This window comes from Gorilla gorilla, chromosome 2 (genome assembly GCF_029281585.2).
Source record: "Gorilla gorilla gorilla isolate KB3781 chromosome 2, NHGRI_mGorGor1-v2.1_pri, whole genome shotgun sequence".
NCBI lineage: Eukaryota > Metazoa > Chordata > Mammalia > Primates > Hominidae > Gorilla > Gorilla gorilla.
Genome location: NC_086017.1, coordinates 166,720,988 through 166,748,240, shown reverse-complemented (window position 1 = coordinate 166,748,240; position 27,253 = coordinate 166,720,988). Strand labels below are relative to the sequence as shown.

Genomic DNA, 27,253 nt, shown 5'->3' with positions numbered 1-27,253 from the left:
GGAAAAGAATGGAAATAATTCAGCTCATGAAAGGATCTTGACAGTGGGAAAAGTCTGAGTTGATGAGCCATGATGTTTTCATCAATATTCACAGCATGCAGATAAAGGCAACTGGGATTTAGAAATGAACAAAACACAAACAGGATTTAACTTTCTGTGCTTAAATCTGTTGGTTTGATTTCTAACTCTTTAATATTTGGTAAAAAACAACCAACCAAAAATACTGAATGTTTTCTGGTACAAGTATCAGAAACCGTACTAACAGTGCCTTAAACAATAAAGAATATTCATTTTCTCATAAACAAGAGACCTGAGATGGGGCAGTTCCAGGGTCAGCTACTTCACTGGTTCAGTGATGTCATCAGAGACCCAGGTCCTGCCATTCTCACCATGTTGGCTTCGTCTTGCAGCCGACTGCCCTTTGGTCAGAGAGAACTGCTGCAGCTTTAGGCAGTATCTCTAAACACAGCCCTAAACAGAGGTAGTAGAGTTTCTTCTCACAATTTTTCTTTTTTTCTTTTCTTTTTTTTTTTTTGGAGATGGAGTCTTGCTCTGTCATCCAGGCTGGAGTGCAGTGGCACAATCTCGGCTCACTGCAACCTCTGTCTCCTGGGTTCAAGCAATTCTCCTGCCTCAGCCTCCTGAGTAGCTGGGATTACAGGTGCCTGCCACCATGCCCCGCTAATTTTTTTTTTTTTTTTTGTATTTTTAGTAGAGCAGCATTTCACCCTGTTAGCCAGGATGGTCTTGATCTCCTGACCTCGTGATCTGCTCACCTCGGCCTCCCAAAGTGCTGGGATTACAGGCGTAAGCCACCAGGCTTGGCCACGAATCTTTTTTTTTTTTAAAGAGAAAAGAAAAACTTCCCAGAAATCCCCCAAAAGACAACTTCTCATCATTTCCCAAAATTACTATTGCTGCCTCATTCCTAAACCAATCTCTTGCAGGAGAAATTAACTGACATAATTAAACTTTGATCTCTCCCTTTTTTTCACTCTTAAAAACTGAGGACTTAGGCTGGGTGCATGGCTCCTGGCTGGAATCACAGCACTTTAGGAGGCCGAGGGGGAAGGATCACTTGAGGCCAGGAGTTTGAGACCAGTCTGGGCAAAATAGTGAGACCCTATCTTTACAAACAATTAAAAAGATTAGCCAGGTGTGGTGACACATGCCTGTAGTGCCGGCTACTCAGGAGGCTGAGGTGGGAAGATTGCCTAAGCCCAGGAGTTGGAGGCAGCGGTGAGCTACCAAGACCCTGTCTCAAAAACAAAAAACTAACAAAAAAACCCTGAAGATTCTAAAGAGCTTTTGTTTATGTGGGACCTATTTATTGATACTTGTCATATTAGAGATTAAATGTGAGACATAAAAATGTGTTTATTTATAATAATAATAAACTCTGTTGCATGTTAATATTTTTATAACAAGTATTTTTTCAAAGCAAAACACGTTAGAAAAACAGTATTGCTTCACCGTTTTACAAATCTCTTTAATGTCTGGCAATAGAACACATGGGTTCTCTTATCTGCTTCTGCATTCAGTCTGTTGCGATACGTTGTTTTGACTGAAGTACACGAAGAAAATCTGGCCTCACACAGACATGTAGTTGGAAAAGGGGGGAACCTCATGTTTATGGGGACCTCCAGGACTATACTTTGAGGACAGTTGCATCAAACCAAGATTTACACCCCCGCCCCCATCCAGTTCCCACTCATCATTAAAGTACATGGCTTTTGGGTACCTGAACAAAATCAAGGTTGTGTAGCAAAGAAGAAGGAAGAGCACTGGCCATGGGGAAGCAACCAAATCCAGAAGCTTCTAGCCTCATCCAGTTAGCTAGGACAAGTTCACAGCATTCCATAGCTGCAAGTCACTTATAGAAGTCTCTCTCGTAATCCTTGAAAGAGATGAGTTAGAGATGGGCATAAATCATCTTTTTGCTTTGTTGGTTAAAAGTTTTCGAACCTGATTGTCCACGTTTACTGGCACTTGAAAGTTTTCATAGTCTATGGGCTCCGTATTCTGAAAATATACTGTCCAGAAAGCAGGTGTACTGTGGCACTACACAGAGAAACAATTTTATAAGAAATATAGAAGCAGTTGATTTTTGTGTCAGTGAAGGAATAAAAGAGAAATAATAAATTGATGAATAGTAAAGAGAAAGCTGAAGTGAAAAATGAGAAAGGTTATTCTGAGTCAGGGAATCATTTTCATACATATTTGTCAGAATTTAATAGGGTTTAGATAATTTTGTTTGTTTGTTTGTTTGTTTGAGGTGGAGTCTCGCTCTGTCACCCAGGCTGGAGTGCAGTGGTGTGATCTTGGCTCACTGCAAGCTCCGCCTCCTGGGTTCACGCCATTCTCCTGCCTCTGGCTCCCGAGTAGCTGGGACTACAGGTGCCTGCCACTGCGCCCGGCTAATTTTTTGTATTTTTAGTAGAGACAGGGTTTCACCGTGTTAGCTAGGATGGTCTCCATCTCCTGACCTTGTGATCCTCCCGCCTTGGCCTCCCAAAGTGCTGGGATTACAGGCGTGAGCCACCGCGCCTGGCCTAGATAGTATCTTAATAATGGGATTACATCCTTAATTTGATAAACATTTAACTACATTAATGAAGAGAACAGATTTGGGATGTTCATTATTAGATTTCACTTAGGACTGAAAATTTCAACTGTGAATGAAAAATGAGAATAATGAAATTAAATGGCTGCATGAGAAAATCCATCCAGTCTAGAGCGTAACTTATTTCTGCAGTATGGCCATGCTGAGTGATGGCCATGATGCAGTACTCATACTTACTAGAAGAAATCCAGTGTCATTAGGGATCAGACCCTGGTGCTGCACTGCCTGCGGTCCAGCCCCCACTCTGCCTGTGCTATGCAAATTTGGATGAATTACTTATGTTCTTTTACCTTCAAGTCTTTTATCTGCAACATGGTGATGATGATAATAATAGTGTCTGCCATATAGAGGTGTGTTAAGATCAGTTGATTATATATAGTCCTTAGAACACTGCCTAGCACTTAATAAGCACTTTACAAGTAATAGGTACTGCTGTCATTGCTAAAAAGAGGTAAAGAGTGGCAAATCTTTAGCTTTCCTATTCAGATAAATGAAAGTCTGAATACTCAGCAGATCTGTATGCAAAGATGATGGTTCTGGCACTTAGGCTCAGCATTTTTCTCTATCAGACCATTCTCCTTCATGTTTTCCCCACCTTATCTCTTGACCCCATGAGGGAAATTATTACTTCCAGAAGGCTTTAGGCCACCTGTTATGTATGTTATAAATCCAGACCTTATTCTTCCCCCCTCAAACTACTGGGCAAATCTGGCCCACTCCCAATCCAGGAGGATTTTTGCGTGGACTCCTGAGCAAGAATGGGTTTTAAATGGTTAAAAAAAATCAAAAGAAAAACATTTTGTGACCTGTGAAAATTACTTGAAATTAGAATTTCAGGGTTCTGAAATTTTAATAAAGGTTTTATTGTAATTTCTGAAATTCCAGTAAAGGTTTATTGGAACACAACCGTGTTCATTCATTTATATCTGTATGGCTGCTTTCTCATAAGAGTGACAGAGTGGAATAGTTGCAGCTGAGAGCAAATGTCCTGCAAAACTTAAAATATTCACTATCAGGCCCTTTACAGAAAAGTTTGCCCTCCCCTGTACTAGATAGGATCATTCAATGCTTTACATACTCCTACAGTCTCTTGATAGAAAATCCTAGATCATTACTTCGCATTCAGTCTCACCCAGATTTTCTCTGAGGAATGACTGTTTCTCTTTTTAAAATTATTATGGTGTGGCTATAAATTATTAATTCAGGGCTTTATTGGACACTCATATCTTAATTATGAAGAACATCTTTAAGATATCAGGACATTTTTACCTGGAGTTGTATACTATGTGGACCGTTACTGGAAAGAATGGTTTTTTCATTTATGGAATCTTAGAGTTGGAAGGGATTTCAAGGTTAAAAGTTGTGCTCCTTGATATTGTAGGTGAAGAAATGGAGGCTCCAGGAGGTGATATGAGTAACCCACTGTCACAAGGCCAAGTAAGCAGTAGAGTTAGGACTACTGTACATTTCTTGGTTTGATTCTGCCTCTGTTTTTACTTTACCAGTTCCCTAAACCAATAATCAAGGCCGATTTCCGTGTTGGTGCTAAAGGCTTTGCAGACAGACACAGGCTTATCCTAAATGTTTGTATCTGCAGAATACACACATGCTTAGGGTTTGGCTGTCCCTGCCTCTTCTCTGGAGAAGACTTTGAGAGGCTTCGATAAAGGATTATAGTTGATAAAGAATTATAGAGTAAAAGGATAAAAATATTACTGCTGTCAGACTCCTTTTGTCACTTCTTTGAACTCCAGCCATGTACTTTGTGGGGCATAGAGTAGTGTCCATAGTTGAAAGCCCGAAGTGGGTGCTGCGTGCCTTGAAAACAGAAGAAAATGAGACTCAGGCACTTATTAGTGATTGGGCCAAATGTTTCACCCTTTTGGTTCTTCGGTTATTTTCCCCCCCAGATCTGGACCTCCCTTAACTTCCAGGGGTCATATAAAATGAGGTCCTGACAAGTCTATAAGGAAAAATTGAACTAGAAAGAGCTGGGCTAGTTATTTTAAAAGTTTTAAAGGGAAAAAATATGAAATAAGGTATTTACAAAATATGAAGTAAGGCGATCTGAAAATATCCTCTACTTAATTTTAGAAGACATAATACCTTACCTTTCTAGTTGTTTTTACTTTCTGAGGTATAATCTTCTACAGTCATAATTTGAATCGCATGGAAATGGAAATATGCTGTACCCTCTCCTCTGATATACATTCATTCTCCCATTTCTTGGTTTTTAAAACTATACCTTTAGCTTACTTTGATTCTCTGGTTTCTTTCTATCTATCACCTTATTCTTTTCCTCTCCATTACCCTTCAATATTGAAGTTTAATTGGTTTTCTAAATATGCACGCAGTACTTGCCTTTTGTAACCTACCCCTCAACAACTATGAATCATCCATTTGAAAAAATCCTTTGCTAAAAGTTAACTGGGAATTTTCAATTCCTGTGTTACCATTTCATCTGCATTCTCACTATGTAAAGCAACCCAAGGCTCCTCCCACTGAGGATCTTTTAAAATTTCAGTTCACATGATGTAAACCTTTTGTATCTAAACTCAGCTTCTTATTCTCAGTCACTTAATCTCATACCTGAGCTTTGAGGGCACCTCCTAGCACATTATGTTTGTACTTCACATTACCTGCCCGTGATTTAGAAATTTGGGCCAATTAAGTGAGAACCATCAGAGCCAGTAATAGGAAGAGAAGCGTGGTGTAGAGACAGACCTTATGTGTAGAAGAGTGTGCTAAATCAGGTACAAAAGACCTGGGTTGAGACCTGGTTCTCATACTAATTCTTATCAGATTTCTCTCTCTCCTCTCATTTTATGTCCTTATCTGAACAATGATGAGATTGAACTAGATGGTCTAATTTGCTAAATGTCTGAGTGGGACAGAGAAAAAAGAATTGAAAAGATCATGTACCATGGGGTACTGCGAAGGTAAAAAGATAGTAGGTAAAAGGGCATAGGAGAAGATAAGCCCTATATTTATGATATTTGGGGTTTCATCATAAAGAGATTCTTAAACAGAAAGTGTCAGAGAGATGTAATACTGGGCCATTCCTGCTACATGCCATCTGTATGCCTCATAAACGAAGAACTCTAACCTTGTGAATGAGAACTAATAGGGACACAAGATTTGTGTTATGAACATGGCAGCATAACTGAGAAAAACTGGTCAGAAGATGAAAAGCAAAAAGGGATAACGTTTAAAGTCATATAGAAATATTTATGTTTATGGAGTTTGCTATTGGAGGTGTGAATTAAGGTGTCATTTTCTTGCTAGAGTGAAATTAGAACCAGTAATGTAGCTTTTAGTATCCATGAGGTTTTAGTATCCATGAGGATTAGGAGGGTAATTCACTCCTTCCATTTAGGATAGTGATATAGTGTTTTGCAATAATAGATTTGATATTTAATTTGGATAAGATTGAATAAGAATGTTTGAATTAAAGATGCTCAAAATAATTTGGTTTAACTCTCATTTCGCAATGGAGGGAACCACCTCCCGCCCCTTTTTTTCTTTTGAGACGGAGTTTCATTCTTGTCACCCAGGCTAGAGAGCAATCTTGGCTCACTGCAACCTCCACCTCCCAGGTTCAAGCAATTCTCCTGCCTCAGCCTCACAAGTTGCTGGGATTACAGGCGCCTGCCACCATGCCTAGCTAATTTTTGTATTTTTAGTAGAGACAGGGTTTCACCATGTTGGCCAGGCTGGTCTCAAACTCCTGACCTCAGGTGATCCACCTGCCTCAGCCTCACAAAGTGTTGAGATTATAGGCATGAGCCACTGCACCCAGTCCGGAACGCCCTTACCCCCTTTATGTGTTCTCCTTCCATTCCTGGTTTGTTGTTGTCATTGTTATTGTCATCATTATTAGTAGCTCATCAGAGCCTATGGATTGCAGGGGCTCCTCAAAAGAATTTCTTCTCAAGTTCTGTGTTACTGATAAATGTCCTTGCGAGTATTCTGTGAGAGAGCAGTTTTTAATTTTGATGAGAGCACAGGTGTTTTCTTTGACCTTTCTGCACATGGGTGAAGCAGACCTTTGAGGAAGCTGATAAGAATGGTGACGGCTTGCTGAATATTGAAGAGATACATCAGCTGATGCATAAACTGAATGTTAATCTGCCCCGAAGAAAAGTCAGACAAATGTTTCAGGTAAGTTTTCACAATTTCACTGGCCTTATATAAAATACACAGAGGTTATTAACATACTTAGGTATATTAAAAAGCTATTTTGTTTTGTTGGAAGCTAATATATCTGCTCTGTACAGTTTTATTTTTCTTTGATGAAGAAATGATTTTGTTTCAAGTAAAAAGACTTTATAAATTTAACATTCGTCCAAAATTTCACTTCCTAAAACGCTTTTTTGTTATCCTTGCTGTTTTCCTGACAAATAATGGAGGAAACTTGCTCCAGTCCCTTTGAGAGGACAGTAATACCTCATTTGCCTACTTTGCAGGGCTCTTGTGAGGATCAGAATAAAGACTAAGTAACATGACAAAAAATAGCACTTGTCTAAAACCTCAAGAGCTCTGTATTTTGTTTCTGAGGAGTTCAGGATTTAGTATCCATGAGGATTAGGAGGGCAATTCACTCCTGCCATTTAGGGAGCTCTCCAGAATTTCATTCAACTCCTTGTTGGTTAGATGAAAGGCTCTTTCCCTGTTGATAAGTCATTGAGAAAAATTCTTGGGCCCAGACTTATTCTGTGGCATCCATCTAGGACTGCATTTAATCCTTACCTGAGTACAGAAGTGAGCTCTCTTAAGTTTAAGTCAGGGCAAAGACAATGTTAGGCTATTAGAAATTACTAGAGTATTAATTTGTAACAGGCTATTATTTGAAGACAAGTCGTGTGCATAATCCATGTTTTGCAATGATTTTCTAGGTGATACTTTGTACATGTAAAAATAAGCATAGGAGGGCAATATGATGTTTAATGTTTGTACTTGTTCTTAGAGGTGGTAAGAGCAGAGACAACATGGGGTATGTGTTGCAACAATAAATGGAAGACAGAGGCTGGCTCTGTTCTGTGACCCTTTAAGGGTGGCCCTGTTCTTGGTTGGAGATGGTTTGCATTGTGGGAAACTGATTCCCATTGCACTGGAACAGCATGAGAGAATGGGAAGAGGAGGAAGGAGTGAGATTTGCTGTATAGGGAACCTGAGAGATGGAGTGAGGGACTTTGGAGGACAAATGAATTATCTTTAAACATACGGGAAGGTTTGCCATGTTTCTGGTATTCCGTGTCATCTCACTTTTGCCCTGCTGTGAGCCCCACCTCCTGTCTATTCATTTGCACAGGAGCTGATCACAGCATTGAAGAGGTAGCTGCTGATTCAATGTAAGAGGCCAATCCTAAAGGGGAGGGCAAAGTCTGTACCTATACAAATCATGATTTCTTGGGTAATTATTGAAAGTAAAATTTGGAAGCATTTGTTCATAATTGACCCAAGGTTAGCAAAATTTTAAAAAGATTTTAATGACCACTTTGACTTTCAAAGCTTTGTTTAATACCATATAACAGTTGAGTGTACTTCACAAATTCTATGCATTTCAAAATGCCATTCATTCCCTGTCTGTTTTTGTTTACTTAGAATTGTGTTCACTTAGAATGAAGAAGAGCACATAAGTGGGTCAGTTGCTTATTATTTATCCCCAGTAGTTTTATGGTTTTATGAATAATTCAGCCAACCTGTAAGTAAGGCATATGATGAAAGCTTCATGCTCAATAATTACTAGAAACAATTTTAACAAGAAATCCATCCAGATGGATTGTTTAGACTTTTCTACGGAGGGAAAGCAGGGGGTTACCAAGGATGCCCATGGCTTTACGAGCATCATCTCTATCTTTGGAGAATTAAGAGAGATTCTCTCATAGGTAAAAATTACATTTGATTGGATTACAGTTCAGAAACCAATGAGAGACTGTTATTTTTCTCATGTGTTAAATATATCTTCTTTCTTTTGTTCTTGATTAGTCTTTTTCAAGATTTCTCATTTTTATTGGTTCTTTAGAAATCAGGCTTTGGTTTTCTTTCTCACGTGTATGTTACAGCTGTTTGTTTTCTATTTTATTACTTTTTGCTTCTGTTTATAATTTATTTTCCTCGCTTAATTTTGTTTCACATTTTTTGAGTTGAATTATTAACTTCTTTTTAAAATCTTTGCTCTCTAGTAATTTAAGACTTCAAGTTTCTAATGTTATTTTATAAGTTTTAATATGTAGTGTATTTTTCACTTCCATATGTTTTATTTCCTATTTAGAATTGTATTGTTTCTACAGGTTTTTTTTTTTAAGGTTTCTTTGTTGATTTATAAATTTACAGTGGTCAGAACAATTGGTTTGTGTGAGGTTGATTCCTTATAACTTGTTGAAACTTTCTGGCCAAATATGTGGTTGCTTTATAACGTTCCATGTGTGCTTGAAGAGAATGTGTGCTCGAAGAGAATGTGTGCTCACCTCTTGGGATTTGTGTACTAGCTCTTTTATAGTAAATATTATTTCCCAGTACTGAATTTCCTATTTCTAACTTTCTTATTACTTTTTTTTCTCTATGCCCTTTTCAGGAAGCCGACACAGATGAGAATCAGGGAACTTTGACATTTGAAGAGTTCTGTGTTTTTTACAAAATGATGTCTTTGAGACGAGACCTTTATTTGTTACTTTTGAGCTACAGTGACAAGAAAGATCACCTAACTGTGGAAGAACTGGCTCAATTTTTGAAGGTGGAGCAAAAGGTATCATTAGACTGTTAAAATGAAAGTTTACTTAAAAGTACTCATGAAAGATATGTCTTTCTTTTGGGGTTAAATATAGGTATACTTTGAATTTTGCAAAGGTGGTAAATATCACTAGTTCACAAAAATCTTATCTATGAGTCATTTAAAACAGTTTCTAGCAGCTTTTAAGACAGGAAGTGATAACTTGAACACTGGGTTATATAATTCTTAATCTTAAATGTATTGAGTACAGATATGCCTATTTTCCCACAAAGAAATGAATGTTAATATTTTAATACAATGGTAATGCTTTCTTTATACTAATACTATGATGTATTAATAATATTAGTTTAAATTTATACTATATATTAGTATAAATTCATATTAGTATAAATTTAGTCAAATTTATTTTAAATATAAATTTATATTTATACTAATAAAATAGCTAGATATTTAACTATGGCATAATTCTTAACTACTATTGTGGTAGGTCATTGGTAATTCTGATAGTAAATTGGCATTTGACCATGTGAAAATGCTAAGTAAATTAGGTCCTGATTAGCAAAGAGAATCTCTAAGTATGTTTAAAATAAGATGTTTTAATCTTAATATTATATAGGCTGAATTATGGTCAGCAAAGCTAACTTCTCAGTCTGCTTTTTAAATATCCCCTCAAAGTCTGTTTCTCACTAAAGTAGAGGAATAAATGAATGTTTTATTCAAATTTTTTAACCTTTTATATTAGACTTCTTGAGAGGAGGCTTTGGTTTTGTGCAGTTGATGAGGTTTACTTTTAATTCTCTTAATGGACCAATTGTCTTAATATAAAGAGCTGCTTAACTCCTTTGTTCATTTTAAGTCAGCGGCATTTAGCTCTGTTGAAATCGTAAAAAATCATCAAATATTTGGACTATATAGTACAATAATCAGTAGAAATAATTCTTTCTACTGTACTCACACAAATAATCAGCCAGCTTGTGCTTGAACACTTTCCAATTTTTTAATAAAGGCTTTATTGAGATATTATTCACATACCATAAAATTCACCCTTTTTAAAGTATACATTTAAGTGTTTTTTAGTGTATCAACAGAGTTGTGCAACTATTGGCCAGGCACGGTGTCTCATGCCTGTAATCCCAGCACTTTGGGAGGCTGAGGCAGGTGGATCACCTGAGGTCAGGAGTTTGAGACAAGCCTGGCCAATATGGCGAAACCCCGTCTCTACTAAAAATACAAAAATTAGCTGGCTGTGGTGGCGAACCCCTGTAATCTCAGCTACTTGGGAGTCTGAGGCAGGGAGAGTTGCTTGAACCCAGGAGGTGGAGGTTGTAGTGAGCTGAGATTGAGCCCCTGCACTCCAGCCTGGGCGGCAGAGCGAGACTCCACCTCAAAAAAAAAAAAAGAAAAAAAGAAAAAAAAAAGGGCTGGGCACAGTGGCTCACACCTGTAATCCTAGCACTTTGGGAGACCGAGATGGGCAGATCACCTGTGGCCGGGAGTTCGAGACCAGCCTGACCAACATGGAGAAACCCGGTCTCTACTAAAAATACAAAATTAGCCAGGCGTGGTGGCACATGCCTGTAATCCCAGCTATTCGGGAGGCTGAGACGGGAGAATCGCTTGAATGAACCCAAGAGGTGGAGGTTGCGGTGAGCCGAGATAGCACCATTGCACTGCAGCCTGTGCGACAAAAGTGAAACTCCGTCTCAAAAAAAAAAAAAAAAAAAAGGAGAATCAAGAGTTGTGCAACTATAACCACTATCTAATTTCAGAACATTTTCGGCACCCCAAGAAGAAACCCCATACCTATTAGCAATTATTCTCCATTTCTCGCTTCCCAACATGCTGTGGCAACTAATATTTCTGTCTCTATTGATTTGTCTGTTTGTCTGTTCTGGACATTTCATATAAAGGGAATCATATATGTGTCCTTTGTGATTGGCTTCTTTCATTTGGCATAATGTTTTCAAGATTCATTCATGTTGTGGCATTATCAGTATTTCATTTCTTCTTATTGCCAAATAATATATTGTTGTATGAATATACCACATTTTGTTTATATATTCATCAGTTGATGGAAATTTGGGTCATTTGCTTTTTGGGGGCTATTATGAATAATGCTGCTGTAAACATTCATGTACAGGTTTTTGTGTGGACATACGTTGTCGAGTCTGTTGAATATATATATGAGTGGAAAAGTTGGGTCACCTAGTTTGATCCCTTCTTTCAGTCTGGATCTGGATATTGCAAGGACTTTATGTGAACCAGGATAAACTTCTACCACAGAGCCCCAGTGAATAAAACATTGGATTAATATCTGAATATCAGAGAGATAAATTTCCACTAGCTCTTAAGAAGTATAGCTGACCAAAGATGTGCTGGATGACTTCGACAATTGTGTTTTCTTCCTTGAAGGTGTTAACAAGGATTTGAGATGCTATTAATGAGATTGAAATATGGGTGGGTGCTTGGATTAGTAACATTTCAGATTAATTCATTTCCTTGTATGAATAGATACTATATTTCCTAGGTATTGTGCTAAGTTTTGGTAGTGGACAAAACCTACCCTCAGAAAGCTCAAAATAAAGATTTTTTTTTGATATTTTATGATTTTGAGAGTCTATGATAAAAGGAAAGAGAATGCGAAGAAGTAAAACAACATGCTTTTTAAAGTTTGCTGGATTTTTCCTTTTTGAGGTAGAATAAAATTTATTATAATTATCGTGCCGTATTTTTTTCTGAAATGTTACTTCTTTAGAAGAAGTACCTTTGTAAAGATACTAAAAATATTAATTAGTAATACATTGTTAATATACATGAAATCATGCTCACTTAGTTTTAGCGCTAATTTGAATTAAATTGAATTTGTGAAGTGATTTTCATTTGAGAGTCAATTCTTTTAACTTTCTTTAATTTTCTCCTACATAACCTGGAAAATTATGTTACTCTTGGTGTAGTCTAAAAACTATTTGACATTCATAATTTGAGCTAGTAAATGCTGCTTATAGATTCATAAATGGCAAAAAGTCTCTGATTCAAAATTTGCCCTTATTTATATTAACATTTTTATAGCATTTAAATGCCATATTTGAATTTTTTAAATGTGAGATTAATTTGGTGATCAGAGTCTTCAATGTTTTGCTTTAGCAAGAATGAAAAAAAGTACAAAGTATTTGGTGAACAAAATCCATGTATATGTTTTTTCTGAATTATTTACTTATTATTGAGCCATTGGATAAAATATTTTCATGGCTTTTGAAACATATCTCCATAATGCTATATAAAAGATTTGTTTCAGTTTGTTTTATAATTAACAAAGCAGTGAACAAATGATTAGTTATTAAATGGATTACTTTTAGTGCTAATATGGTAGCTATAGAATGATAAGTTAATGTTGGTTTGATTAACATTTTTTGATAGCAGGGATGAATGTTTTTCCATGTTTGTTTTTGAATTGTATTTTTTGAACTTTGAAAGGCTCTTTAAAATACAGAAAAATCTGTATGAATTCTGTCCTATTTTTCTGTTGTTTATTGCCTCTGCATGTGTGTGTATGTGTCTGTGTGTGTGTGAGAGAGAGAGAGAGACAGACAGACAGAGATAGACAGAGACAGACAGACAGACAGAGACAGAGACTGACAGGCAGACAGACTGGTTTTCCCTCAGTAATTCCAGGTGGATATCTATTCTATTTAAATGCCACTAAAGAACCAACTGCTAGCACCACACTATTAGCTTTTATTTGAGAGGTGGCAGGCAATACCCAAGTAGGAACCAGTTTTAATGCCTTTCTTGATGTCTCTTTCAAACTCCCAAAGTTAAATGCATTAAACATGTTTTCTGATAATGTGTTTCTCTTATCGTCTTCATCAGTAATGCTAATCACCTCTTTTCAAGCAGATTAACACTTCATTTGGCATGGAAGTTTTAAAAATTACTAGACTGTGTGGTGGAATAGGAGTGAGCAGGACTGGATACACAGCCTTGCTGACCTTGCAACTTGATCACATTAACTTTTCATCCTTGACTTTGTGACTTATAAAATGGTTTTGGTAGTAATATTGCACTTGCAAGAGTAGAGTGAGAATTAAATGAGATGTGGATGTAACTTCCTAGTGCATTGCCTGGTTTATTAGCTGCACAGATCTAGCCATTTCCAAGGAGCAATGTGAGATTCCTAGTGGGCAAGTATCCGCACATATACTTGACTGTAAAATTCCATAGGTGAGGGGAAGTGTCTTTTCCACACCCATCGCTAGGGCATGGCAGAGGCACTTATAAGAAAAGACTGATTAACAAGAGAAAAACATACAAATTTATCTAATAAGTTTTTAATAACACAGAGGAGCCTTTATAAGGCACTGAAGACCCAGAGAGTTAGGCAAACCTGTGTATTTCTTATGCTAGTTTGATGAAGAGTGGACAGTCATGGAGAAATATGTTTAGAGGACAAGGTTATGATCTAATGGCAGTAAATGGGGAATTTAGCAAAGCGTGTTTGTTCAGACTTTTCTTGGCACCTCTGTGTCTTTTGCTCCTTTCCTCTGGGTGTTGGGAAGGTGCTGACGGTCACTTTAATGAGGGTCATATGGTCTGCTTCAGGGGAAGCTCAGAAAATTCTTCCTAGGTTTTATGGGTGGAAGGGCTGGGGGGAAGGCCGGAGATACCTTTCCTTTTCTGCTGTTTTCCACAAATGCTAGGGTGCAATATTTTAGGGTACCGTGTACTAAACTGCATCAAATCTGTACATGGTTAGAATTTTCTTCCAAATTACTTCTCTTATACCCTCCCACTCCAAGTCTGTCATAGTGTGATATAATAAAACATACATTTGGTCTTTGTTCCAGTTCCTGGCACAGAGCTCCTAAACTCTTAGAATTTCCTGAGAAGTATCTTTGATTATTTATAATGAACCCCTTTTCATCATATCTGAGTTCATGCTAATGAGGTAACTATTGTTGGGCCCCTGGATAGTTTCAGGATAGGGGCTGGTAGCCAGCAAAACCAACCATGTGATTAGATAACTTTCTAATACCTACTTAATATTTTACTTTATCTTAGTATCATAATCACATACGTTTTAGAAATAACAGATTCACTTTTATGAATTTTGTTGTTGCTTTCTTAAGAATTAAACAGATAGTGTTATTAGCACAATGCTTTGTCAAAATTAGTTATTTTAAGTAGTTTGATAGTTTGGCAAAGGCAGAGATTCTTTATTAACAATGTTAGCTGTAAGACAGGTAGAAAAAAGGAATTGGGTAATAGAAATGTCTGTATTTTCCCTTAGAGGATACATCCTTTCTACATCTTTACTCCTCTGTGGAGTCTGTTATATAACTACTTCTCCATCCTTACTTGCAGAACTCTCATAGTATACTGGAAAGAACATTAGACCAGGAGTCCAAAACACCTGCATTCCACACACTGCAAGCTTTAGTGGTTGGAGAATCAATCATGATTGTTTCTGAGCCTTGGTTTCCTGATCCATGCAAAGGGAGATGATACCTGCCTTTCCTATCTCACAGTGTCAAATTGAACATTGCAATGATGAACAGGAAAGTCCTTTGCCCAAGATATTCAGAAGTGTGGCAATGTGAGGAATTAAAGTTAAAAGGTATAAACTACTGACTTCAAATTCATTCAGGCTAGTGGAATTGCCCCAGTTCATTTGAATAGCAATACTGGATGTCACTTGCTAAGGGGCATGTGTTTCTTCTCTCCTTTTAGTTTTGTTGACGTTCTGCCAGTAAATTTTAGTTAGGGAAAACAGAAGCCAGAATTCTGTGACATTTGTTCCTGGCAGATGATTAACTGTATATAGTTTAATTTTCTAAATTAGCTTGAAGCTACTTACATATGAGCATGACTCAAAAGAAATCTATAAAATTATAAAAAAAGTGATCATACATCAAGAGGTAAAAATCACAAAGGAAAATTTTAATGTACTGAAACTTTGTTTATATGTGGTCCACTTTATTAAGCACCACAAAATTAAAGGACAGAGTAGGAAAATATTTGTAACATACAAAAGAGAGAAATAGTGAATTTCCTTAATGTGGCAAGTACTTTCCTAGACCATTGAGGAAAAAAAAAACAATGGAAAAATGAGTAAAACACTTGAAACCTATACAAAATCATACAAAGTCAATAAACCTATGAAAATGTTCACCCTTTGTTAGTAATTCAAAAATCTGAAATAAAACCAAGTTATTTATTTCTTAGAGACAGGGTCTTTGTCACCCAGGCTGGACTGCAGTGGGTGCGATCGTGGATCATATAACCTCCAACTCCTGAGCTCAAGCAATCTTCCTGCCTCAGCCTCCTGAGTAGTTGGGACTACAGGTGTGTGTCATCACACCCAGCTAATTTTTAATAATCTGTTTTAGAGACAGGGTCTCACCATGCTATCTAGGCTAGGAGACTATTTTTTTCCCATCGTATTAGTAAAGATTAAAAAATATGCCACCAAACGTAGTGTCCATCTCTTCTATTTCTGGTGAAATTATACAATGATACTGGAGTAGTTTTACAATCTATAACATTTAATATAATTTATAAAACTTTGGCCAAGCCATTTTACTTTAATAATTCATCCTAAGAAAATAGCTCTGTATTTAAAAATTGTTATAAAGTTGTGCATTTCAACATTCTTTAAAATAGTGTTAAGATTTATTTTATTAGATTGGACACAATCTAACTGTGTAGAAAAAGTCGTTAGTCAAGAGTTTTGTGGGGTTTTGAGTTTCAAAACTGGATTTTCACAATGGCACAAATTTGAGGCAATTTGATGATGTGTGTGACAGTAATTCATTAGCTTCTGATAACATAAGATTGGTGCAGACACCAGGATATTCAACTTTTATAGGTTTACTCAGTTGTGAAATGAAATATCCCTGCTGGCCACATATGCTGTCAAGGATTTTATGAAATCAAATATTGGCCTGTGGGTCAGATTTTTATTTTACTGAAGCTCTCAGAAGATTGAATTTATGCCTTTGACAGGTCCAATTGCTGTTTGATTAGGACTTTCATTCTTAAAACACGGCTGTGCCAAGGGAATTCTCACTATCTTTTATAACCATGAGGAAGTGCCAGTATAGCCAGAAATTACCTGGCTGAGATTTCTCTTTCTTCTCTTCCTTTCATCTACAGATAAAGGATCACAGATATCCACTAATCTGTGGTTCCAAAGTATTTACTAGAGTTGATTGAGAGTTTTTGTTTTGTTTTGTTTTGTTTTGTTTTGCTTTGTTTCATTCCCCACCCACCCCAACCTCATATTTGCCAAACAACCACCTACATCTCCTCCAGAGTTCCTATCCATTTCTTGGCACTGGAGCTGAGTGTTTTTTTTTGTTCCATCCTTTTTAGTGTTTTGGTTCTGGGGTGACAATTTGATTTCATTTTCCCATCCCCTTGGCAACCTTTCTTAGCAAGCCCCTATGTTCTTTATATTTTTTTGTTTCTTATGGATTGAGGAAGAAGGAAGAGAAGGCAGGAACATTGAAGCGCCTTTATATAGTTGGAAAATCCTCCTAGCCAGGCCCAGTGGTTTGCCCCTGTGATCCCAGCTATGGAGGCAGGCAGGAGGATCACTTGAGCCCTGGAGTTCAAGATCAGTCTGAACAATATAGTGAGACCCCTTCTCTTAAACAAAAATTAGTTGGGTGTGGTGGTGCTTGCCCTTAGTCCCAGCTACTTGTGGGGTGGAGGTGGGAGGACTGCTTGAGCCTGGGAGTTCCAGGCTGCAGTGAGCTATGATTGTGCCTGGGCCACAGAGCAAGACTCTGTCTCTAAAATGAAATAATTTAAAAAATTTAAAATTTTCTGCTAGCTGTTATCTAAGAGCAAAGGCTACCTTTATTGTAAGTCAAAAGTAGGTTTCTGTTTATATAAAGGTTTCATCTGAAATATGCATGTGGATAGTTAATTCCAAGAGGATTTTCAGAGATTTCCTGTTTCCCTGCTACAGGGCCATCTCCTTATTGTAATCTGATATAGATCTATACATTACCCATGTAGTAGCTCTGAAAATTGCACCTTTAGCCCCTTTATTCTTTCTGCTAAAATTTTTTTTGATCATTCTGATCCAATTATAGGAATCATCTGTGCCCTCTCCCTTCCTTACCCTTCATTGAATCCAGAGTGGTTTGGTAAGAGTTATGGTCATTCTAATCATTCTAATCTTCTCTCTCATGAGAAATAATTATAAAGTCTCCTTTGCTTGTAACTATCCCATTCTGGTGATAATGTATCTTTATCTTTTTTGCACCTTCCTCATATAAAAGCATTCCTTTGAGGTGTTTTCCTGAATTTCTGTATCATTTTTCTTTTTATTTATTTATTTATTTTTTTAGATGGGGTCTTGCTCTGTCACACAGGCTGGAGTGCAGTGGTGCTGTCTCGGCTCACTGCAACCTCTGACTGCTGGGTTCAAGCGATTCTCCTGCCTCAGCCTCCCAAGAAGCTGGGATTGTAGGTGCCCGCCACCATACCTGGCTGATTTTTGTGTTTTTAGTAGAGATGGGGTTTCACCACGTTGGCAAGGCTGGCCTCGAACTCCTGACCTCAAGTGATCCGCCCACCTTGGCCTCCCAAAGTGCTGGGAATACAGGCATGAGCCACCATGCCTGGCTGATTTTTCTTAATTATTCACAATTAAAGCAGTTGAGAGATCACTCAGAGTAATTATATCTTGCAATATTTTTGCTGCATTGACTATATTTTCCAGATAACGTTTTCTGTGAAATCGTCTATTCAAATGCTGTGAAATGTGTGGTTTCGTTTTAGGATGAATTAGAGGTAGCTAGTTTGAGGAGGTAAATAGTTACCGTGGTTGTCTTATTCAGTTGAATATGAACTGACCATTCATTTAGAGGTGTTTCTTCACTCCCTCTTGAAATTACCCCAAAATACAGCAAAGACAATCCCCCTCTGTAAAACCACAGATACAAAGAGAACAGGAGAGGAGCAACAAAATTTTAAAACTTGTCTGATTTAAAGGAGACCCCAGAGCACTGAAATTCAATCTCATAGAGTGAGAAGCCTCGAAGCAACTCCATTTGCCGAGGGGAAGCCCCTGATAAGCTCAAAAATTGATGTTAGTTACATGATATTCCTGAAAAGAGGAAAAGAGGGGTTGAAAACAAGCATTGGTTGAAAGTCTGTTTAACATATGGTTAGGGCTTCAGATCTTCTCCAACCCTTGTAGCAGGGCAACTGTCCCTTCTCTACCCTGGCATAAAACTGTATGTAAGAGGTAAGGGGGGCTGGGTATGGTGGCTTACTCCTGTAATCCCAGTACTTCGGGAGGCCGAGGCAGGCAGATCACTTGAGGTCAGGAGTTTGAGACCAGCCTGGCCAACATGGTGAAACCCCATCTCCACTAAAAATGCAAAAAATTATCTGGGCGTGGTGACGCATGCTTGTAGTCCCAGCTACTCGGGAGGCTGAGGCAGGAGAATCGCTTGAACCCTGGAGGTGGAGGTTGCATTTGGCTGAGATTGCACCACTGCACTCCAGCCTGGGCAACAGAGTGAGACTCCATCTAAAAAAAAAGAGGTAAGAGGATTTGACTAAGTGATGCCACACACGGCTGAGTGTGGGTACTATATGGAAAACATGGGGATTATGAAGATGGCTATAATAACTGCCATATTCCTGTACATATGTGTCTTTGCAATGCGCCTTTGCCACTCCTTCCACCAAGAATTGAATTCTATTTTCCTGCTTCTTCAATCTGTGCCAGTTTAATGACTTGCTTTGATTAATAAATTGTGGTAGGACTGAAGTACAGGTTCTGGAGCCTAGGCCTCAGGGAGTCTTGAAGATTTCATCCTCACCCTGTTGGAACTGTGGGACTATCATGTGAGGAAACCAGGTGAGTTTCCTTGGGGATGAGAGACTACGTAGAGAAAGAGGCCCAGCCAACAGCCAGCACCAACCACAGACATGTGGGTGAGGCCATCTTGTACCATCTGGCAAGTAACCAGATGCCTGTAGTCACATGAAGAACTCTAAATGAGAACAGCAGAATAACCATCCAACTGAATCCAGTCTGACTTGCCACCCTACACAATTGTTATCAAATAAACAGTCGTTGTTTTAAGTTTCTAGGTTATGGGGTGGTTTGTTTCACAGAAGTAGAGAATGAATGCAAGGATTAGTGACCATCTATGCATTGAGATGTGAAAACCATAGCCCTCTTCCAATACCCAGTTCCCAGGTTATTGGTTTTAAATAACCAAGGCTTACCAATGTTTGAGGAAATCCTCTACTATAAAGAACAGAGACTACTAAAGCAAATAAATAGAGACAATAAACTTGGAGGAAACGAGGTAATGCAAGGAGGAGGAAACTTTAAAAATTATTGTTAATGTTATCAGAATGATTCAAATATTGTTGCCATAAAGCAAGAGCAAGATGCTATGACAGATTGGGCACAGTGGCTCTTGCTTAAAATTCCAGCACATTGGGAGGCCAAGGTGGGAAGATTGCTTGAGGCCAGGAGTTCGAGACCAGCCTGGGCAACATAGCTACACCCTGTCTCTACAAAATAAAAATAAGAATAAAAATAAAAAAAAAATCAGCCAGGTGCAGTGGTGTGTGGCTGTAGTCCCCACTACATGGGATGCTGAGGAAGGAGGATCACTTGATTCCAGGATTTGGAGGCTGCAGTGCGCCATGACTGTGCCACTGCACTCCAGTCTGGGTGACAGAATGAGGACCTGTCTCTTAAGAAATAAAAGGATGCCATGAGAAAAGAAGATTCAGAGAAAAAAAAAAAGCTCTTGGAAATTAAAAGCATGAGAAGAACAAACAAAAAAGAAATAGAAAAAAATAAGAGAAAATAGAAGGGAGAAGCTTATCAAATAAATAATACAAAGAATTTATTAGCATGGAAAGGTAAGATTCTCTAGACTGACAAACCCAAACAAGGGCCAACCTCAGTATAAAGATCCACAAAGAGGCAAATCAGAGTGAAATTTCACAGTGCCAAGGATAAAGTGGAACCCTGAGTGCTTGTAAAAAGAGAAAACTAAACTAAACTAATTAGCAAACAACAACTGGTCCTGTGAAAAGGATTGGAATCAGAATGGCATCAGATTTCTCAACAGCAGTTCTGGAAGCCAAAAATCATGAGAGCAATGATTCAACCTAGAATTTTCTGCCAAAAACTGTCAAACAAATGTGTGTGTGGAATAAAAGACAAATACACCAGAGCACACACAAAAACACATGAGGGAAATAAATAATTTACTTCCTGAGAGCTCTTTCACAAGAGTGACAGAGTAAAGTCAGAGCAAAAGCTGAATACAGTTCCAGAACCCAACCAGAAGGAAAGAAGGAGAACTTTTGTAGGGAGAAAAAAAGCACAATTCATGGATTATCTGTTGCCTTTGATTATGTGGAACTTGAGAGACCATTAGAGTCATTGGGAAGAATTTGTGATAGGTACATTAAAAGTTAACCAAATGAGTAGGAATGGCAGCAAGTAATCATAAAAAATGTTCTGTGAGAAAGGAAACACAATCACAGTGTACAACGGATTCAGCATTGTTCAACATTTGCATACTTGGAATAATTTAAACACCATATATTTCATAAAAACTGGATGATATAATTATATTGAGAGGACAGGCAGAGAGGCAGATCTGCAGATCCAGAAGATCTTATTATTATGTTAAAGATCTAACATAATATCTAACACAGTAAGAAGTCAATAATTTTTAAAGTGTACAATATAGCATTATAAACACAATAATTAGGAATAGAAAGATGGCCGGGTGTGGTGGCTCACACCTGTAATCCCAGTACTTTGGGAGGCCGAGGTGGGCAGATCATCTGAGGTCAGGAGTTTGAGACCAACCTGGCCAACATGGTGAAACCCTGTTTCTACTAAAATACAAAATTAGCAGGGCATGGTGGCGTGTGCCCGTAATCCCAGCTACATGGGAGGCTGAGGCAGGAGAATTGCTTGAACGCGGTAAGTGGAGGTTGCAGTGAGGTCCCTGCTCCCCAGCCTGCATGACAGGGTAAGACTCCATCTCCAAATATATATATATATAAAGACCAATTTCAAAAGAAATATCTAGAAATATTGGCATTATTGACTTTGGGGAGTGATTCTGGGTATAGGCAGGGGACTTCTGGTTTTAGTTATAAAGATCTCAGTTTTGACTTATTTAGTTACAAATATAACCCTTTGATAAAAATAAGCTAGTAAGGTTTAGCAATATTAGAATTTTTGCAAATGATACATTGATTTTGCACTTGGTGTTGTTGAGAATCATAGCCATAAGAAATATAATTGTTTACCCCTTCTGACTTTGTTTTAAATTTTCATTCACAGGGAAAGTTTTGCTAAAAAACTTACAGGAAGTCTGAGGATAAATAGGTAGTGTCAGAATATGGGTATTTTATAGATCTACGACTAGTTTCTACAACTTGTTTATCTGAAATTAGTTGTCCTTTAATGTGAGGACCAGTGAGTCTTTTCTCTTCTGGATGAGACTAAAGAACTACAGTAAATAAAGGAAAAGAGAATGCAGTCTAATCTTGAATAATAAAATAAGTTAAATTGTAATAATTGATTTGAAGTAAAGAAATGATTTAGGAGTTTCAGTTATATTGAAATTAAAAACACCTATCAGTTTTAAAAGTAAACATTTTAATTTTTCAATAGAAATAAAGAAAAATGCCCAGAGAATAGTTATACAAGAAAGTGCTTTGGACTTGAAGTCAAGAAGGTCCAAATTTGATCTTTGGTTCTGCCTCTTACAGTTTTGTGACTTTGATGGTGATGTTTAATTAACCTCTCTCAACATTAATTTTTCTATCTATAAGGCAGGGATAAAAACACTAAATTTACAAGACTATTGTAAGAACTATTTAAGATTATGTGTGTAAAAGCTCTTTACTGCACATTGACAGCATTGTATAAATGTAGAGTCATTATTAAAATAATCAAATTTTATCTTAAGTTCTTCTTTTAGCACCAGTTGCCTGTAGAAAGAACAATATTCAGTATTGGAGACAGCAAGTGACTCAGATGTTCAATGACAAACAAAACTTTTCAAGTGAACTCCATAGGAAACAGGGTTAGAGTAGGGAGAAATTCCTATTTCTCTCTATCAGCTCTGTCAAATAGGAAGCAAAACAGGGTGAAGAAGGACAGTAAAGAGCATTAACCTATGTTGAACCTTCAGTCATACAATAAACTTATAACTTAAATGAAGTCTTAAAAAACTCAATTACATAAAATGCAGGATTTTGCTGTTGGGAGATTAATTAAATGAGATCAGGGGATGGGGAAGGTTGGGAGTTGATTGACTCTTACATTTCAATTCTCATTATTATGGGGTTTTACTGTACTTTGCAAAGAGTCAATCCTTAATACCTCAATTTTGGTAGAAAGTAGATTATTTTTTCCCATTAATTCTTCTATGGTGCCCAGAAATTTGTGAACTTCACAGAATGCTTACTAATATTTTTGCTAATTCAATGAATATTTTCAAATATGATGTTTTTTGTTATAAAAGTCTGCATTGTATCCTGAATTAGTAACATATTCTCTGCTCACCTGCAGTTAGCTCCATCATCTCAGTGAATCAGTTGTTTTCTTGTTTCTTCATTGTTTTTGTTAAGATTCATGGGCTTCGGGTAGTCTACCTGAGTCCAGTTTAAGACCTCTACATTTCTGAACAAATGGCCTTATAAACAAAATAATTGCAAAGTGAACTTAGTCTTCACACGGCATGTAAAATTGTTATCAATTTGGTTCATTTTATTTTGTGAAAAATTATTTATCTTTTAGACTGCATGTGCCAAATCTCTCTAGCTCACAGCAGACAAATTAATGAGCTGCTCAAAGCCTGCCTGGGTCAGTAGAGTTCCTTGGAGGTATTGCAGTTTCATTTATTTATAATACTTTCAGGTGGTTTCTGGTAATATGGGCCCCTAAATAGAATAAGAATTATAAAATTTACTCAAAGGATGCATCAGCCACCATGCTAGTTTGAAAAGAAAGAAAGCATTGTGTGTTCTTTTGAACTGACAAAAAACAGCCATACAGCAGTGCTTCACCCCCAGTTTAAATAGACTGTTTAGAAAAACTAGATTTTATTAAAATGTAAGTATTAAACCTAAACAAAAATGGAATATTTGAGAAAATATAATTAAAATATGAAATACTAGCTCACAAAATTAGCTTCCTCTATAATTATTCATTAATATTTTAAAATGTCAATGTTAGATTGTGGGACTAAATGGATTTTTGATCAAAATCTCACATTCTTAATGTTGCTGTTTAATTAAAGAAATTATTTCTGAAGAGTTTACCTTTCCCAGTGCCACTCAGCATATATTGTTCATGTAGCAAATTTGAGACTGACTCAATAATATTAATATTAATAAATAGCATATACTGCCTTTTTGGTGCCACACAATGTTTTTGCAAATATCGATTCATTTAATCCTTATCACTCCACTATCAGGTAGCCACAGAAAAGGTAAGTAACCTATTCAATGTCACACTATTAATAATATAAACTAGGTGATTTGAACGCAAGCAGTCTAGCTCCAGAGTTGTTATGCTAGCTACCTCACCTAGCTTTTCATTTTTATTTCCTCTTGCTAACCTTTGTGTTCCTGAATTACCATGGCAGACTGCTCTGCTCAGTGGATGGGTCTATGGATACACACACACACACACACACACACACACACACACACACACACAGAGGTACATTTACTTAGAAACATTCTGTTTTGGTAGGGAATCATTCTTTTTCTACATATATTTATGATCAGCAAACTTTAGTGCTTGTGTAGGAAACATTAATTTTTGCAGATAGCTGCTAGCTTATAGTGAGTGTATTTTTGGCAATGGATTCACATTGATAACTGATTTTATTTCATTTCTTCACAGAGAACATTTGTCTAATAGTTGAAGGGCTATTTTCACTGATTCAACCTAAAAAATGCATAGGAAGATTGAGATCATGGTCATTCTCCAAAGATAAAATAGCTGTGACACTAATAACCCCAAACAATGCTCATTTAGGTACTTTGCATGGTGTGAAGAATGCGAAATCAGTAAATGTCTTTCTACTGTGGAAGAACATAGTTTATGACATTGCAGGTACTCTACTAGTATTCTGTTTTTCTTAGATGAATAATGTGACAACGGACTATTGTCTTGACATCATAAAGAAGTTTGAAGTTTCAGAAGAAAATAAGGCGAAAAATGTTCTTGGCATAGAAGGTAAAATAACCAATATTCTTTCTCATTTCTTGATTCAGCCTGTTAAGTTAAATTCCAGCAAAAATTTTTAGGAAAAGAAATCAGGACATATCCATGGGATTATGTTAATAAATAATTCAAACAAAACCTACAACACACATATATTTTCCTACAAAGCAAAGACCATGATGTTGCTATTTCTCTTACTTTTGCAATGCCCATAAGCATTTTCCACTTCAAGCAAGTCTACCTGGTACCACCACGTGTGATGGATGCCATGACATATTTGGGCTTTTCTCAACTGGCTAATTTTTGGAAATTAGCCTGATAATTTCATGAAGGGAAATTCAGTCCTAAAATAAGTTATCTCTGAGACTAGTAACTTGCCATGTTTCCTTTAAAATGGTAGCAGCTGACTGTTTTTCCTAATTGGTAGCTTTGCAGAAGCTGTTGGAACCACAAATCTCATTAATACAATGACTTCATATTTTAGTTGAGGAAGTGAGGCTCAAATAAGTTCAATAATTTGCCCACAGTTATATACCCAGAATCTAGCTCCTGGAATGTTAGACATAAATAATATGGCAGAAATATAGCTACATGTATGTATATGTATTTAAAATATATAAAGAAATACTATGTAGGCTGCCACCCAAGAGGAGGATCTTTCAGGCAGAGCAGATGATCTTTAGTGAAAGACCAGCTGCCTATGAGAGCATGCAAAGCCATGGTTTATCTCACCAATTTTGACCGTTGGCCCCCTCATTTGTTCTGCTCCCAGATCAGTGTGAACAAGGTGGGTTTAATACCATCTATTTACTTCCTGTGGTGGTAGGTAATTAAAGTGAAGAGGAATAATTTAAAATCTTAGATCATTAGCCGGGTGTGGTGGTTCACACCTGTAATCCCAGCACTTTGGGAGGCTGAGGGAGGGGGATCACTTGAGGCCAGGAGTTTGAGACCAGCCTGGCCAACATGGTGAAACCCCATCTCTACTAAAAATACAAAAATTAGCTGGGCATGGTGGCGCATGCCTGTAATCCCAGCTACTCAGGAAACTGAGGCACGAGAGTCCCTTGAGCCTGGGAGGTGGAGGTTGCAGTGAGCCGAGACCATGCCACTGCATTTCAACCTGGGTGACAGAGTGAGACTCTGTCTCAAAAAATAAAATAATAAAATAAAATAAAATAAAATAAAATAAAATAAAATAAAATCTTATATCATTAAAAACTGTTTTAAAAACAACCAGAGATGATAAACTAACTTGGGCCTTTTCTTTGCTAAGAAATGAATCTTTTCTTTGGTAAGGCCTGAAAAGATGGAATTAAACATGGTTTCCTAAGTTATGGACATAAAAGTTGGCATGAAGAAATTAAGTCTCTAAGGATATTTACAAATATAATTACACCAAATGATTTTTGAAAACTTGAAATAATTTACCCTAACAATTATTCTATTTACGTACTTGTGAGTCATCCATGTATTTATTTGTTATATTAGTGAAAACCTGTTTGACCCAGGCATTGTATTTTGAAAGATTATAAAAAAACTGATAGGGTTTTCTAAATAATCTTAAAGGACTATTTCAAAGTTATAAAATGTGCCAGCCATTAGCAGCATTTTTTCAAACCAATTTGGTTGTCAATCACACCCTGAATTTAGACAGTGTTTAACTTTTGGCTTACTACCTTAACTATGGCACTGACTTTACTGTTTTTCAGATGAACGTAATAACCTATCAATTGCTGGTTGTTCAGGGTACCTCTTGGTATCACTATGGTTTTAACATGGCATCAGTCACACTGCATAAGCATAGCTTGAGTTCAGTCATCACTAAACAGCTTGGCCCCTCCTCTACCTAGTCAAAATTCTTAAAAAGTCAATATATATATATATTAGGTTATATTTAAAAGGCTATTCCTAAAAGTCACATTTCATTTTTTGACACTGTCTATTTGACTGTATTAGGCTGTTCTTGTGTTGCCATTAGGAAATACCTGGCCAGGCACAGTGGCTCACGCCTGTAATCTCAGCACTTTGGGAAGCCGGGCAGATCACCTGAGGTCAGGAGTTTGAGACCAGCCTGGCCAACATGGTGAAACCCCATCTCTACTAAAAATGCAAAAAAATTAGCTACACGCAGTGGCGCAGTGGCACATGCCTGTAGTCCCAGCTACTCGGAAGGCTGAGGCTGGAGAATCTCTTGAACCTGGGAGGTTGCAGTGAGCCAAGATCGTGCCATTGCACTCCAGCCTGGGCGACAAAGCAAGACTCCATCTCAAAAAAAAAAAAAAAGAAAGAAAGAAAGAAAGAAAGAAATACCCGAGGCTGGGTAATTTATAAAGAAGAGTTTTAATTGGCTCACATTCTACAGGTTGTACCAGAAGCATGGTGCCAGCATCTGCTTGGCTTCTCTGGGGAGGCTGGAGGGAGCTTTTACTCATGGTAGAAGGTGAAGTGGGAGGAAACAGGTCACATGGCTTGAGCTGGAGCAGGAGAGAGAGTGGAGTGGAGACAGCCATATACTTTTAAACAAACAGATCTCAGGACAACTCATGCACTACTGCAAAGACAGCACCAAGCCTTGAGGGATCCACCCCCATGATCCATACACCTCCCACCAGGGCCCACCTCCAACATAGGGGATTATATT

The 27,253-nt window shown here is 37.4% G+C and overlaps 1 protein-coding gene across 1 annotated transcript in view; it reads left to right on the top strand.

Moving 5' to 3' along the window:
* Positions 1–27,253, top strand: part of PLCH1 (phospholipase C eta 1) — a 252,839-nt gene that overhangs the window by 155,891 nt on the left and 69,695 nt on the right. Inside the window, exons 5-7 of the mRNA XM_031009760.3 lie at positions 6,655–6,784; positions 9,201–9,371; positions 24,528–24,621. Of these exons, the coding sequence (XP_030865620.3) occupies positions 6,655–6,784; positions 9,201–9,371; positions 24,528–24,621 (395 nt within the window). The remainder of the gene's footprint in view (positions 1–6,654; positions 6,785–9,200; positions 9,372–24,527; positions 24,622–27,253) is intronic.